We start from the raw sequence: 16,747 nt of genomic DNA, 5'->3' as shown, positions 1-16,747 counted from the left end.
TGATGAGGATAAGTGGTATTGAAATTAGATGGACAGATGGGCAAAAGCCCGGAAAGGAATGCATTTGGGAGTTTTACTATTCTTGTCCAAATGGATCACTTCCTGCCAGCTCCTTATCGTTGGCATAGCTTCCTGTCTGCAAAGCCAAGAAGGGGGCACTGGTCACGGAGGTTACGAGCATAACTAGAATGTGCATTCTCATTCCATTTCGTGGCATTCAGCCTATTGCATGACATCAGTGTTGGAAACGTGCCCCAACGCCCCATTCCTCGTAATCAAACCGAGCAAGACACATGAAGCTTTGGGATTTGCAAAGAAATGTCTGTGATGTAATAGAATCATATTCTATCTAATAGAAGATGAGCAGGGTATGATGCTGGAAATGTTCTGTGCTTTTTGAGTTCATCAATGTCTTACAAATGCAAACTTGTGTGCTTGCTCAGTGTTACCAGATGCTTCCATGCAAAACCACCTGATTGAAGCCACATGGTATTTATTAAAGCCCCTCGTTCATCATTTTATGCGCTGCCTCTTCATCACCCTTAGCCTTTGCTCGTCTACTTTTGCCACTCTCGTCAAAATCTCCATTTTGCCCCTGTGTTTGACCTACATTTTTACTCGCTTGAGCAAAGCACACCCCTGCTTGTGCAAGATTGAACAACCCCCCCAAAAAATCCCACACAGCACTTTCTCTACCTTTTCTTCTTGAGATCTCCCACCCTCTCCGTCTCACTTCCCCCAATCTTCCCGAACCCCTCCTCCCTCCTCTGTAACCAGAGCCCAGGGAATGGGAGGGCCGCCAAGATCGAGTTGCTTCTGCCCTTTTAAGGCTAAAAAAACCAGGGGGAACTTTTTCCAGTCACGGAGTGAGAGAGAGAGAGAAGGCAGGGTGGGTGCGTGAGTGGAAATGGCAGAAAGGAAAATGAGGAAGTGTAGTAGATGCACTGTGGCTTGTTTCAGGGTGGGAGGCAAGTAGAGGCGGAAGGGAACGGCCTTAGAGAGCAGGTCAAACCGAACCGTGAGGCTGCAAAATGCCTTCATGTTGTAAAGTAAAACATGCTAATGAGAACTTTTAAATTATGCTGTTAATAATAAAGTGATGGCTAATATGAAGCTGAAACACAGAAGTTGGGGAAATTGTTCGGTAAATTGTTCTTTTGCTGGGTTTGCCACTGTGAAAAATGCAATTGGTGGTCCTTTGGTGGATTGCATGATTTAAGATTTATCAGAAAAAAGGAAGAAATTAAATGTATTGGCAATTTTGATTTATTACACATTGGGTTGGGTAATTCTATGATTGAGATATATTTCTGGTCAGTTACAGTGATGATTGAGCTGTGTGCACATTTTAGCTATAAAACGCTGATGCTTTGAAACTGGCTCTTTAAAAACTGTATAAAAGTTTTGAAATCTAAATGGGACAAAATGGGTAAAAAAAAGGTAAAAAAAAAATCCTAATCCTACGGGTGCAAGCCTTTGTAGGTGGAATGTCATTGTTCTCCTCAACCAGGAATTCAGCCAACATAGTTGGGTTGATGTTGGAACTGTTGACAGACGAGGCCATAGCAATATTTATTTATTTTTTTTTCGGGCTCCCGAATCCTGGAGGTAGTCTCTGATTTAACACTGCTGTGTTGGACCCAGCAGAGTATGTTTCCGGAAATCCAATCTCTATCGACGATGAAATTGCATTCATCAATGACAAACATGCGATACATGTATTGTTGTCATTACCTTTACCTGTATTTGACAGCTAATTTAAATTACTTATCCTCATACAAAGATGGATACGTCTTAGTTTTTGGCATTTGTCTTTTTTTTTTTTTTTTTGTCGACAGCAAGACTTTTTTTTTTTCTCACAGAACAATTTTAAAAGTGTTTTCCACATACCCAGCTGTTTCCGGACTCCGTTGCTAAGATATGATGGGTGAATTTACAACTATCCAGAGTTACTGTTCGACTGTACTGAATTTTATTCCATTGGAAAATCTACTTAACTTGCATACGGATTGAAATTGCAACAAAATGCCTGTATAGATTTGTATGAGTAATAATGGACACGGATGGCTCTTTTCCAAATGCTGCAGCACATTGTGAATGTTTTCAGTACTTCCAAGTCCTGCAGATGCTTTTGCTGTGTTTTTAGGTGGGTAAGGTCAGAGGTTGCGATGATGTCATGACTGATGCTGGAATGCCGGGGCTTGCGTCTCCACAAACACGCCATTTGGTTGAGTCATGGGAGTTTTTTTGGTTGGGGGGGGCAGTCTGTCACACTGATACACACATGCACCAAGGGGGTATGAATCAGCAGGGGGGGGGGATTATGTAGCAGTCTGTGTCCGTATATGGGCTCCGTCTGAACTGGTGTGGTCTGACGGGAATGCCAGCACATTCCAAGCAAGTTTAGTGGCGAGAGAGAGCGAGAGAGAGGCGTGTATCAAAGAACAAGGCGGATTATTAAGTGTGTGTGTGTGTGTGCGCTGCTTTGTGTGTTAAACCTGTTGACTGCTTCTGTATTAAAGAATAAAAAGTCCCTTAGAGATGTCACTGTGAACACCAGAAATAAAAGTAATGTATATATTAGGACATTTCAATTCTTTAATTACCTGTTGGGAAGTTGTTGTCATACTGTAGGTTTGTCTTCAGTTTGTAGCACAGGATTTTAGGCCTGATCCTGGATACAAGATTGTATGATGGGCAGCAAAAATCAAAATTGATGTATACAATTATATTCCAAAAACTTAAAGGCTGTTAAAATAGTGTTTGCTACTTTAAATGGGTCAACATAGAAGAAATTATGTCCCCTCAAAATAAACACACCTATTAATGTATATTTTATGTAGCCACCATTATTTTCTCGCACGTCCTAATAGTTCAGCAGAGCTTCACAGGTTTCCTCTAAAATCCTTTTTCACTCCTCCATGATGTCATCACAGAGCTGGTGAATGTTGGAGACTGTGCCCCTCCACCTTCCACTGGAGGATAGCACACAAATGCTCAATAGGGTTGAGGTCTGGAGACACTGTCGGGGTAAAGCAGTCCATCACATTTACCCTTAACCTCTTAAGCAAGGCATTGGTCAAACTTGTACTGAGTTTTGGATAGTTTTCAAATTGGAATGCTGCCCGCCGCCCAATCTCAGAAGGGAGGGCGACCATTCGCTATTTCAGTATGTCATGTTTTTCTCCAGTGCTCTGTAGCTCCCAAGTCCTGTCTGCTCTCGTGTAGCCTCAGACAAGACTATGACCCTCCCACCACCATGTTTGGCTGTACTGTAAACCTGGTTGACGTCATCTGAACCAAATGCATTTTTCTTGGTCTCCTCAGACCACAGGACATGGTTCAAGTATTCATGGAGTAAATTTTCATCATCTTAGCTAATGCTTTTAAGACACCGAAGCCTTTTGCTCAATGTTTTAGCAGGACACAAAAAGTAAACCTTTGTGGTTCTTCTATTCATCTCGCTATTCTAAGATGGGAGCTTGTGAAGTCATGGACACGCCCTTGTTTTGGCTCATCGGCATTCTTACTGCTTGTTCTGACGTGTGGTATACTTCAATACACAAGGCATCTCAGTTTTAAGGAGTTGGATCTGTTTATTTTACTCAACATTTTTCACCATGATGGGCTTTTTCTGTTCTATCACACTCCTTTGGGTTTTCTGTGTCATCACCTTGTTCTTTCTTTCTACTACCCCAGAGTGAGTTGACTGAGTTGCCATGGCAATGCACAATTTCAGAGCTACCATGGTGAGAGGTTACTCATGCAGGGCCTTTTTGTCTGACGTGCTCCAAATCACTGTGAGTGTATTTTTCCACTCATGCACCTGACGTCTTGTGACACATCACTACTCACCTATGGGTTGCTGTTTCAATAAAAGACAAAAGATTTTATCAATTGGACTCGTCTACACTCCAGAACTTCCAGACTGTATCAGAGCTTAAGCAAGCATGTTCATGTAGACTAGCCGTCTTGATTACCATCAGTTAGGACACACAGCCCCGCCTTTTCCTCAAGGCTCGTCCTCAAGTTTGAGATCAACCTCCCGATCAATCTCAACTTGTGCAACATGTACGTGCATGCTTCTGACTTTGCTACAAGATGTGTCAATGTCATTTATCTTTTGCCCCGCCTAGATCATTCTCTCCTCCTTTTTCAGACTCATGTCTGAACACACAGACGTGCGTCTAATGTTTATGTAAATTCAAGTTTCATGTGCTTGTATGCCGTTTCTAGGCGCTTTTGAAGCGTTTTTGGCAAAATGTGCAAAGAATTCTGTATGTGTATTTTTGTTCAATTATATAGATGTAACTGGAAAGGTTGCTGCTCTTAAAAATAGTGTTCCATTTTCGCTATTTCAGTGGAATTTCTAAGAGGAGTTACCATTTGTGACATCAGTCATTTTAGAGGAAAAAATATTCAAAATATCTGGTACATAAATCCAATGTCATAATGTAGCATCTGTCGACAGCATGCAAACTGCCAGGGTTGTGGTTTGCATGCTAATTTATTAAAAAAAATAAATGAAAAATTCACATTTCTCTTTGATCACGTGGCCATCTCGATATATATTGATATTAAATTGTCGACCAGCCCTAATGATACGCTTTCAGTCTAAATTTATTTGACCAGATTTTCGATAGGTGATACCACACAAATGTTCTCTAAAAAGGATTCCCCCGGCATTAAAAAAAAAATCCAATCTTCAATTACCATTAAATGTCAAATTAGCAAAATTGCACATTTTCAGTATACCTTTTACCCCCAGCATTATTATTAAAGATTGAAACCTGAATATTAAACATCTTTGTCGTCCTTGTTGCCTCTAGACTCCAAAGCCATCGTTGATGGCAATCTGAAGCTCATCCTGGGTCTGATCTGGACATTGATCCTGCACTACTCCATCTCCATGCCGATGTGGGATGAAGAGGAGGAGGCAGATGATGGCAGACAAAAGACCCCCAAGCAGAGGTTGTTGGGATGGATTCAGAACAAACTACCTGAGCTGCCAATCACCAACTTCAACCGAGACTGGCAGACTGGCCGGGCTCTGGGGGCCCTGGTCGACAGCTGCGCTCCAGGTGAGTGCTTGAAGGACTGAATATTTTGTTTTATAAGCAATGAGGTCAAATGGAGGAGAAGAACCGCAATTTGAGGTTGCACGCGTTTTGCATGCAGACCCCACAAGCAGACCGCTACCGAAGAGAAAACCAGAGACAATAAGTTGCCACGTAGCTTTCATTTTGATACAACGCGCATTTGACACAGACAAAAACTTGTTTTGAACTGAAGAATATCCAATGTCAGGTCAAGGAAAGTGTTTGTGTTGAAGTCCTTTTAATGAGCTAAACAGAAAAAATGAGAGGGGAGGCTAAGAAGAGGAGGATAATTTGATACAGAGAGATGAAACCTAAAACCCCCAAAACACGGCTTCAGTTTGGATTTTTGGGATGTTTGGCATACCACCAACCATTCAAGTGGCAGAAAAGCTTTTTGTTTTCCTGCTGATAGACTTCCGAATAACTGCACCGTCAATAAGTCAAATATTTAACATGCTGCGAAAAAAAAAAAAATTGCAATGAAATACAAACTAAAGAATAGATGTAATGTCGTCTTAAGAATGTTGACATTGTGGCCGAATAGTTGTTGGCTGTAGTCGATTTAATTAGGTACCAATGTCATGTCTTTGGCTTCGTTTGGGTCTATTAACATTTAATTCCTTAAAATGATGATTCACCTCTATTGTTTTTCCAAGTTCCTTGTCCTGATCAGAATAGACAAATTTGCTAGGATTTTTTTTATTTTTTTTTATGCTGCTTGAGAATGTATCAAAATGCATGACTTCCCCACAAAAAAGCGTTTTCCTATAAGTATTCAACACCAATTCAAGCACAGTTGGTCATATTAACTTTACCGCTTTCTCAAGTCTGTGTTGAACACTATTTGTCTTAACGTTGTCTCTCCCCTCAGGTCTGTGTCCTGACTGGGACCAGTGGGATCAGACTAAACCAGTGGACAATGCCCGTGAGGCCATGCAGCAAGCTGATGACTGGCTGGGTATACCACAGGTAAAGTGATGAATTAAATCAACTCCATGAATCTGTTTAAAGTTGCCAACTAGAGAAGTGTGGCGGAATTCTTCCAAAGACAAAAATGGTGTAGTAGCTTGTGACTAACAACTTACCCAACTTAACTGTGTAACTTGAACAATAAAATGCGCTCCTTTTGTTCGATTTTTAGAGTTGGTGCAGGCAACCAAACAAGGCTACCCTGTTGGCAATATCGTCGACATAAACTATTCACTGCTTCCGTATAGCCAGTGTTGGGAAAAGCCTTTGTATGCAAACTAGTTCAAAGTTCAGTTCACAAATTTTAAAATTGAATTTATTCCGCTTATAGTTCATAAGTCAAAATTTTGAATGAAGCAAATTTTTTTTTTCAATATGTTGCTACCAGCTATTACCCTCAAAATGCTGGCAGTTCCCCATTGTTGCCACTCATTACTTCCTCATTCATAGCCAGCTGTGAATTTCAGCCTAATGTTTGAAAGACATGAATGCTCAATTTTTTAAAATATGGTGAACAGCAAGCACAAGTAGTCTGACGTAGGAAATTAGCTGTCACTGAAGCTGTGGCTTTCTATTCGCCTGACACACTTTTACCTGAATTCCCCCACCAAGGCTTTGGGTGACTGTAAAATGACGATCCACCTGCAACTTCAGAGTGCTCTCACGCCCCTTGCTTCACTAGCTTTCTTCACCACAGTAACAATCCCCTTGGCGAAATCCAAAGGGAAAACCCTCTAGTGCCTACATCCGGCATTAACGAGCAGCAACTTTTATTTTTTTGCCAACCTATGTACCGGTAGATCTAACAAGTGAAGCATTGGTGAGCTCATAGAGTTTATTTCTGTTGAAAAAATGCATTGCATGCGTGGCACTCAACATTCACACAGCAAGTTTGACTTTGAGTTAGAAGTATAAACAGATTTCTTGACAATTTTTGTGTGTGACTTTAATTATACATATTGGTGGTTGTGCGATTTCACCGCCACATAAAACAACTCTGTATTGTGCCGAGAGGATCATTGTGTCCTCATGTAATCTCCCCGTAGGGTTTATCTTGCTGAATTTTAGTTTAAAGATGCATAATTGTGTGAGGGGCTGCAGTTGCCTGTGTTGCATTGCGTTGTGCTGACTGGCACGGATTTGGCAGCTGGCACAGCATTGCGTGCTCACACTTGGCTGTGTGGTCGCTGCTGTTTCCGCCCACCGCTATGCTTCGTCTAAGAAGGGCCCTTTGTCTTTTTGAAGCAGTCAAAGGGACCAGAAACAAAGGGCATGTGTGTTTCGGTGGGTGCAATTTTGTTCTTTTTTTTTTCTTTTTTTCTTTAGCGGGTACTTTTTGTACCAAAGCGCAGAAGCCAGTGAAGTTTTCATTTGGCTATGCAGTTGTAGCCTCCCTGGTTTAATCAACAAACACTCAATTCATGGTAAACCACTTTTTTAAAAGCTTTTTGTCCTTGTGTTGCCCTACTAGGTCATAACCCCTGAGGAAATTGTCGACCCCAATGTGGACGAGCATTCCGTCATGACTTACCTGTCCCAGTTCCCGAAGGCTAAACTCAAGCCTGGCGCACCCCTGCGACCCAAACTCAACCCCAAGAAAGCTCGTGCTTATGGGCCAGGTAAACAAACACACACGCGCCCAAAAGTGATTGCTTCAGTGATGCAGTTGTTTCCATGAAGAACGCTAAAAAAGACCCCCCCTCTACTCTCTGCAGGCATTGAGCCGCTTGGCAATGTCGTGATGAAGAAGGCTGTATTCACTGTGGAGACCATCAGTGCAGGAATGGGAGAAGTACTCGTTTATGTCGAGGACCCTGCTGGACACAGAGAGGAGGTGATGGACATTTAGTGTAACTGTCGTAGTCACCTGGTATCGCTTGGCACTGCATTTTAAAATGACAATTTTCTTCTACTTCCAGGCCAAAGTGACAGGCAACAATGACAAGAATCGCACCTACTCTGTCTTTTATATCCCAAAAGTCACAGGCATGCACAAGGTAAGCTACAGATTGATTTATGTTCAGTACAAAGTTGGTTATTTTTTTATTGGAAGGCGGCGATATCGTGTTTAAACCTCTCGGGTAAAATATTGAAAATATGGCAAGTACATTTCCTTGTGTGCACTAGGGAATAGTATGCAAATGGCTGTCCTCTGGCTCCACCCCCCCCTGCATACATGTAGTTTTGTAATGTCTGCATATATTGTAAACCAAAAAACACATTCCACTGCTGATTTGCCGAGTCTAACCCGTCACTTCCCTTTTCCCATGCACAGATTGTGCTACATTGACACTATGCAGATTCTTTTACCGATAAGATCAGTTGCTAATACATCAAAATGTTGTTTCTCTGGTATGCTGATAACTGCAATTCTCTGGTGTCTTATAACCAAATTCAACACACCCAGGAAAGTATTGGAATTTGTGACTGAGGTGAACTTGAACCAGAAGAGCTGAAGGAAGTCTTGATTGTCTTCTCTGTCTATCAAACATCTGCTCAATATCCGCCATCACTGTGACTTGCTCTCTTAGGTAATGCTTAGGACTCAGAGTAAGTTGCTGTTCAAATCTAGATCAGCAAGTTGTACGTCATTTCAAAGAGATGCCATAGTGTTGAACATTGGAATCAACGATGACCCTTAGGTAGCTGACGTAGGTGTTATAGACTAAAGATGGATAGATGCTATGGCTCGTCTCCCTCTGGCAATGTTGGAGCTTACGCTTCCTGGTCATGATGGAATAATTTTTGTATGAAGCTCTGGAAATTAGTTCTTGTATCAGGATTTTTTTTTTTTTTTTTAATTTTATGTAGACCGCATCCGAGAGACGTAAAGTGAGTGGGAGACTGTTTCTGTTGGCTGAGATATGTTACAAAGGAGCTCAGAATGGAAGTGTTGTCCATGAACGTCTCCTTATTCACAAGCTCTAGGATGAGCTTGTCTTCGATTGAGAGACTCCTCTACATCATCGTTTTTGGTCCTATCAAAGATTATGCTGCCCTGACTGCTGTCATCAAAAGCTGCGTTGCCAAACCATTCCTTTAACTTTAAGGTGCTTTGGCCACAGAGAGAGGAGCGGAGGCTGTGACAATTTGGCTTGTGCACTGATCCCAAACAGACATTGCTGTCGACATCCAACCCAGCAAGTCGTCAAGTGTTGGGGGGGGGGGAGCGTTGAGAGAACCATGATGGAGCTCTCTGACTTTACGCCCGAAGGATGTTGCATCCCAAAAGGAGCCATATCAATGTCAATGAGTGTGGGAAACGCCATTCCTGTCATTCCATCTGACGACTCTGCCATGAAACCTGTGGCTAATCTTTCTGAATCTTCAGTCATACATGCATGGTGTGTCAGGCAAGTCTAACCCAAAAGGGGTAGTAGAATTCTGACATAACTTGGCTTTGTCTTGATGTGCCTTGGGTTTGACTCTCATACGGCAGCTTTTGGAACGCTACCTTTTTCACAAATTTCTGTGCACCTGAATGAGACTGCTGGCCAAAATGAGGGATCCTCATAACTCAACTGGCAGGTCCAGGATGCAACGTGAATGGCGCTGTCTTGCGCTACGCTTCAAGGCCGCTTCCGATTATTTTATTTTTTTTTTCTACTCCCAATAAGTAGACATCGAACTGAACAAGCAACTACAATGTTGGCTAGCATTTCATCTGTAGTCATTCTGTTGCTGATTATGCCTTTTTTCTGTTTTGTGGTATTTTGTAGGTGACGGTGTTGTTTGCAGGCCAACACATCTCCAAGAGTCCCTTTGAGGTGGAGATCGGCATGGCTCAGGGAGACTCGAGCAAGGCCACTGCGCAGGGACCTGGCTTGGAGCCCACGGGCAACATTGCTAACAAGAGCACTTACTTTGACACCTACACAGCGGGTAATTGCATGGATCAAGTATCAGGTGATAGAGTACCCTTTTTTCCCTCCCTCATATCCCTCCTGTTGCACAGGTGCTGGCGTTGGTGAAGTGGAGGTTGTAATCATGGACCCTGCTGGGAAGAAGAACACTGTAACTTGCAACATAGAGGATAAAGGCAATAGCAGCTACCGTTGCACCTACAAACCAACCCAGGAGGGCCAGCACACAATTTATGTCACTTTTGCTGGTGGTCAGATCAGCAAAAGTCCTTTCACAGTGGACATAGGTGAAGGTAAGATCCCGAAAGACAATCTTGCTCGTTAACGGCCCCAGTATCACCAGTTGTCACAGATTCTATTGTCAATGTTACTGAAACATCTTTAGTGAGTACATGTTTATCGTCAGTTTTCTTTGTTTTTAACGCTTTGCTGTCTTCTGCCTCTGTGCCGGATCCTCCCTGGCCTCCTCTGATAGAGGCCTGGTGGCATCTGTCTACTCTCAGGAGCTGCCTCTTCCTTCTGCTGTTATTTCCTGTTTCCTGGGATCTCTCTTGGGTACCCAAATGCATCTGTGTCTGTGCTTTTGTGTTGTATCGCTATCTTTGTAAGTGGCGCAGTGTGAACACATCTTAGTAAGGGTTCCTTTGCGACAGCATTTATTCACAAAAGTTGGAGGATTATTTGTTTTTATTTTTTGGTGAAAGTTATTTTAAGTGTTTTAATCACTTGAATAATGTGCAGGGCTACAAATGGTTTATACCACTGAATGTCCTCACGAAGATAGCGATACGCAGTCATTTTTAATAAAATGCATGGATGTTTGAGCTGTATGGTGGGCTTTGTAAAAATGCATGTCTTGTCATGATTGCTTCTCTGGACTTCGTTATATGCCATCTGCCTATAAGCGCTTTGTGTTTGTAACCTAATGGGGAAGAATTCCACACCTCCATGAGGAAATACTCTTCTCACTACACGCTGCTTTGCAACAGACATTTTTTCTTGTCGTCAGTAGCCCTTTCTCCATTAAACAGTTTGAATCCCATTTGTTCCAGCTCAGTAACAGTCTGTCAGCAGATTACATAATGGCATTAGTCACTGTTGTGCCCTCCAGCCTGAAATTCCTTTCATTCACATATTTTAACTTGCAATGCATATTTGACGAATGGATTTCTAGGTTAAAGATGTCTTCCATCTATAATGAATTGTACTCTAAAATGACATGAGCTTGTAAATGTTTTGTAAATGCTAAGCAATTTTTCCAAATGATAATGGAGTTGTTTATTTCATACAGATTGAAATTTTGTTTTTTTTGCATTGCAAAAAAATAAATACGTAGCATATTTTTTCAAACAAATTTAATATGAAGCATTTTTGACATTTAATTGTATAGTCCTACTAGAAGGCAGTATCTTTTCCATTATCAAATAACGAGCCCCTCTTCATGTGGTGTTTTCCCTTCTCCATGGAAAGCCATCTACTCTGACGGGCACTATAATACACATTGACATGCGATATGGAGGATGCCGTTTCCTGTGTGCTGGTAAAGGCCCACTTCCTTTCAACATGTTAACAACTCACTTAAGATAACGTGGAGGGATGTGGATGGCAGAGGGAGAGAAGGCACAGTTCAAAACTACCAGATGCGTTCCACTAGCAATGTAATAGAAATATCATTTAGGCTCAAATGCAATAAAATGTGCTATTTAAGCGCCGTTGCAAGGCATCATTGTCATGCTCTCTCTCCGGCAAAGCAAGAACCAGATATCCAAGGTATCCAGAGCACGACCACAGACCAAGCTAAGTTCAATGAGCCAATCAGTGCTTGGTTCTTTTCCGTGGTCCACCAGTAACTATTTACAGTAGCTTGAAGGCCAGGATGGTCGGTTCATGCTTCTTGCCAACAAAACCAAATTCACTCAGGTTTGTCTAATGCAAGATTGGCACTTGCTGGTTCTGAAAATTTTAGTGAATGTATTTCCTTGTCAAAGTATGAGCCCAGCAGGTGTAGTGTCGTCGTAGGTTGTCAGAACATGGTGAGCCATCTCTTAATGTGTGTGTGGTTCCTTGTATGTCTTGTCACAGCATGCAACCCCAGCCTTTGCAAAGCGAAGGGTCGTGGTTTGCAGCCCAAGGGTTTAAGGGTAAAGGAGACCGCAGACTTCAAGGTTTACACCAAAGGAGCTGGCACTGGAGAGCTTAAAGTCACAATCAAGGGGCCCAGTGAGTGTTTATTTTTTTAATCATTTATCAGTTTATCATGCTGTTGTTTAACTTTAAAAAAAAAAAAAAAAAAAGTGTTGCTTGTTAAAGTATGCCGCAATATGTTTTCGAAAGGCGTAGTTTAAAAAGACTGAAATTGTTTTTGCCTGACTCATGTTGTAGTGGACCTTAACATTTTAAGACGAGACAAAGTGCTACGGATGTGGCTTCTTTTTTACAGAGGGCCTTGAGGAACCTTGCAAACGGAAAGATTTGGGAGATGGTGTGTACGGATTTGAATATTACCCCACCGCAACTGGCACATATAGCATCACCATCACCTGGGGAGGACAGCACATCCCTCGCAGGTAGACACTCACGTGCACTAAATTCATGCTACCGCTGATGTTAATGGATTGTGGAGATTTTGAAGTACATTTAAAAAAAATATATATGTATGTGTATATATGTGTGTGTGTGTATATGTACGTGTGTATGTATATATATATGCATGCATGTCAGACATTTCAGAGGGTCTTTTGCAATCTTGTAATTTTCAGAGGTAATTAATTTTAGATACTCATCTGTAAACTTTAATCTACTTTCTCTAAAAAAAAAAAAATCTTTCCCTCTTTGTGATGAATTTGTATAAAAGTTTCACTACCCGAATTGCCTAACAAATATTGCACATTTTCATTATATTTTCGAGATGTACCTTTCCTAAGAATACTTTTTCTTATAGCCCCATTGAAGTCAAAATTGGTCCTGAGGCCAGCCAGCAGAAAGTGAGAGCTTGGGGTCCGGGCCTAGAGGGCGGCGTGATTGGCAAATCTGCTGACTTTGTAGTGGAGGCTGTCGGAGACAATGTTGGCACTTTGGGTATGTTTTATGTCTTCAAATGTTCACTGTTGCTTATATCCTGGTTGTCACTAAAATTGCGTTGCTTTCGCCAGGTTTCTCTGTGGAAGGTCCGTCTCAGGCCAAGATTGAATGTGACGACAAGGGCGATGGTTCTTGTGATGTGCGCTACTGGCCTACAGAGCCTGGCGAGTATGCAGTTCATGTGCTTTGCAACAGTGAGGACATTCAGCATTCCCCCTTCATGGCTGAAATTGTCAACCCACCTGGCAAAGACTTCTACCCTGACAAGGTAAGCAAGCTTTGGAGATGCCAGCTATCAGTGTTTCTAAAATGACACATGTAATGGTGGCCTAAGCTTCTACAAAGAACTGTAATTCCCTTCATCATAACTTTTTGCCCCTCCTCCCAGGTTAAGGCTTATGGTCCTGGTCTTCAAAGCAGTGGTTTGGCTGTTGGCAAGCCCACTGAGTTTACGGTAGATGCCAAGCAAGGTGGGAAAGCTCCACTGAAGATTGTTGCTCAGGTAAAGTTGTCGTATACAAATGTAAATCTCTATTTTCATAATTTAAAACTCTGGGGACCATTGTTTAGCTCTTTACTGATAGCTTGGGGCTGTTTAAATTTACTAGAATCAGAAATCCCTTTATTGTCATTGTACTCAAGTGTGCAACGAGATTAGAGAGCTCCCTTCTCCAGTGCAATACAACAATAATTCAGATAAATATATAAGTTAGATAAATAAGAGAATAGTTAGTGCAATGGAAAGTAATACTGGATAGGATATATAAAAACACATCACATTGCTGTTCTGCAAGGTAAGGGTGGTCGTGTGTGTGTGAGTTTAGAATGGAGATGGCTCTTGGAAAGAAACTGTTTCTCAGTCTATTAGTCCTCGATTTGATGCACCTGTAGCACCTGCCAGAGGGCAACAGGTCGAACAGGTGTGAGTTTGGGTGGGTATTGTCTTTGACAATATTGAGAGCCCTGCTGAGGCACCGGGCGGTGTAGATGTCCGACAGTGAGGGGAGAGGGCAGCCAATAATCCTTTGCGCTGTTTTGACTGTCCTCTGGAGCCTCAGTGCAGCCGCTGTACCAGGTGGAGACACAGTCCGTCAGCAGGCTCTCGCTGGACGAGTGGTAGAAGGCCAGCAGCAGCTTCCTGTCCAGGTTGAATTTCTTGAGGACTCTCAGGAAGTGCAGATGCTGGTGGACCTTCTTTACCACTGCTGTGGTGTTGTGTGTCCAAGAAAGGTCATCGGAGATCTGCACTCCCAGGAACTTGAACGTGTGGACCCTCTCCACACACACGCCGTCGATGCAGAGGGGGGGGGCAGCACAGTCTTGTTCCTCCTGAAGTCGACGACAATCTCCTTTGTTTTTGCAGTGTTAAGGTGCAGTCTGTTGTCCTTGCACCAAGCCGTCAGTCTCTGGACCTCCTCTCTGTAGGCTGTCTTGTCATCTTCCGAGATCAGACCGACCACTGTCGTGTCGTCAGCAAACTTGACGATGGTGTTGTTACCGTGGGCCGGGCTGCAGTCGTAGGTGTAGAGGGCGTATAGGAGAGGGCTCAGCACGCATTCTTGGGGGGAACCGGTGCTCAGCGTACGGGTGGAGGACGTGTAGGGGCCGAGCAACACTTGCTAGCTTGCTGGTGGATGTGTGATAGTGCAGTAGTTTCCAAGCTATGTGGAGATGTGCTTTTGCTTTTAATGTTTGATTTTACTGAAGTACATCTTATTGCACTTGGGTTCTCCTTAACTCACAGGATGGGGAAGGCACGCCTCTGGATGTGCAAGTTAAAGACAATGGCAACGGCACTTACACTTGTGCTTACACACCGCGCAGACCTTTAAAACATACTGTCATGGTCTCCTGGGGAGGAGTCAACATCCCTGACAGCCCTTTTAGGGTACGTATTCTCTGACAGTTTAAAGCAGGGGTGTCAAGATCCAGTCCTGGAGGGCCACTTTCCTGCTTGCTTTCAATCTCTCCGGCTGCAACCCACCTGATTCAAATGATCAGATCATAAGCAAGTTCTGAAGAAGCCTAAGTATCCTGCTCAGGTGAGCTGAGAGATGGAAAACATGCAGGACACAGGCCCTCCAGGACTGGAGTTTGACACCTATGGTTTAAAGCTTTCCACTGATTTTTATTTTTTTAATAAAATGTTGCCACTTTTTGTGCTGGACCACAGATGAACGTTGGGGCAGGCTGCCATCCCAACAAGGTGAAGGTGTCAGGACCTGGAGTGGCCAAGACCGGTCTCAAGGCCTTTGAGCCAACATATTTTACAGTTGACTGCACTGAGGCTGGTCAAGGTAAAGATGCGAAAAGTTGTTTACGTCCACAATTCTAAATCAAAACGTTTTGTAATTTCAAAAGTTGCGTTCATGTGTATCTGAACAGCTCATTATAGAGCATTACATTAATAGTTAAGCAATCAGATGCCAACTCATGTCTACCAATGTTTAATGATTTGACTTTTCGGTTGTCCAAAGGTGACATCAGCATCGGAATCAAGTGTGCCCCTGGCGTTGTGGGACATGCAGAAGCTGACATCGACTTTGATATTATTAGGAATGACAACGATACTTTCACTGTCAAATACACACCTCCTGGGGCAGGCAGCTACACCATCATGGTTCTGTTTGCTGACCAAGTGAGTTGTATTCCCACGTGAAGTGGTGCGAGAAGTTTCAATATGATGATCTTGTTCCATGTTTGAACTTTTCAGGCGATTCCAATGACACCCATTAGAATCAAGGTTGATCCTGCTCATGATGCCAGTAAAGTGAAGGCAGAAGGCCCAGGACTCAGCCGCAATGGTAAGATTACCATTTTATTCAAATTTTTATCACTTTCTTTTAAACTTATTATAAAACTAATTTAATGCTCACCTTTTTATGCCTTCATGGGCATAATGTACAGTGCCTGACAAATTTGTTAAACCACTGCTACTTTAATCGGAGCCCTCCTGTCATAAGTCAGAAATTGTTCACGCATACCCTTGAACCACTGAAACTTTAGTCCACGGCTTCAAGTAATTTGAATTTGACTTTTTGTATTGTTGACTTAACACACTTTTGAAAATTTCTTAACATTGTCCATATTTCTTCTAGGTGTTGAATTAAACAAGCCCACTCATTTTACCGTGACAACGAAAGGAGCTGGAAAAGCAAACCTGGACTGCAGCTTTGTGGGCCCTATCAAAGGAGAGGCAGTCAAGGACTTTGAAATCATTAACAATCATGACAATACACAGACTGTGAAATACACGCCTGTGCAGCAGGTAAGAGCCCCAAAATATTAAACTAATCAGAATGTTAAACAGGAAATGGATTCATATGTCTACAGCAACAGCAGTCTAGCTACAACTACTACTTGAAGGAATATGCATGCCCCCCCCCTCCACCATTATTTAAAGCTGTTCTCAAAGTGTCTTAAAAATCCTCAAAATGCATTAGTTTGAAATACAGAAAGAACAAAGAATTACAAGACACTTGACATTGATTTTATAACATGCTTGAAGTCAGTGAATTTTTGGAGGGGGCAGTTCTCATACAATTGCCACTGCTTACTGAGTCCAGCGTCAAAGTATAAATTGTATTGGCACTTGTGGAGGCAACACTTCTTTCGAGTTGCTGAATTACACAATGGGTGTGTGGATCTGTGCATGTGCCGCATGCAGCAGACTCATTTACATCAACAATACTCATATATAATAGCTTATTGGATGTTGAATGTGTTTAATAGCTA

The 16,747-nt window shown here is 42.4% G+C and overlaps 1 protein-coding gene across 5 annotated transcripts in view; it reads left to right on the top strand.

The window, feature by feature from the left end:
• flna (filamin A, alpha (actin binding protein 280)) overlaps positions 1 to 16,747 on the top strand; it is a 41,983-nt gene that overhangs the window by 11,853 nt on the left and 13,383 nt on the right. For all 5 annotated transcript variants that reach the window (XM_088292287.1, XM_088292290.1, XM_088292288.1 and 2 more), the window contains exons 3-19: positions 4,830 to 5,081; positions 5,971 to 6,068; positions 7,540 to 7,687; positions 7,784 to 7,902; positions 7,988 to 8,065; positions 9,788 to 9,950; positions 10,024 to 10,224; positions 12,014 to 12,151; positions 12,372 to 12,498; positions 12,873 to 13,009; positions 13,084 to 13,280; positions 13,401 to 13,514; positions 14,757 to 14,900; positions 15,186 to 15,309; positions 15,490 to 15,650; positions 15,726 to 15,816; positions 16,111 to 16,280. In XM_088292287.1, coding sequence (XP_088148413.1) covers positions 4,830 to 5,081; positions 5,971 to 6,068; positions 7,540 to 7,687; positions 7,784 to 7,902; positions 7,988 to 8,065; positions 9,788 to 9,950; positions 10,024 to 10,224; positions 12,014 to 12,151; positions 12,372 to 12,498; positions 12,873 to 13,009; positions 13,084 to 13,280; positions 13,401 to 13,514; positions 14,757 to 14,900; positions 15,186 to 15,309; positions 15,490 to 15,650; positions 15,726 to 15,816; positions 16,111 to 16,280 — 2,462 coding nt within the window. The remainder of the gene's footprint in view (positions 1 to 4,829; positions 5,082 to 5,970; positions 6,069 to 7,539; positions 7,688 to 7,783; positions 7,903 to 7,987; positions 8,066 to 9,787; positions 9,951 to 10,023; positions 10,225 to 12,013; positions 12,152 to 12,371; positions 12,499 to 12,872; positions 13,010 to 13,083; positions 13,281 to 13,400; positions 13,515 to 14,756; positions 14,901 to 15,185; positions 15,310 to 15,489; positions 15,651 to 15,725; positions 15,817 to 16,110; positions 16,281 to 16,747) is intronic.

This window comes from Idiotropiscis lumnitzeri, chromosome 3, assembly GCF_059441095.1.
Source record: "Idiotropiscis lumnitzeri isolate Australia: NSW breed Sydney's pygmy pipehorse chromosome 3, RoL_Ilum_1.0, whole genome shotgun sequence".
Lineage (NCBI taxonomy): Eukaryota > Metazoa > Chordata > Actinopteri > Syngnathiformes > Syngnathidae > Idiotropiscis > Idiotropiscis lumnitzeri.
This window is presented reverse-complemented; position numbering and strand designations above follow the sequence as displayed.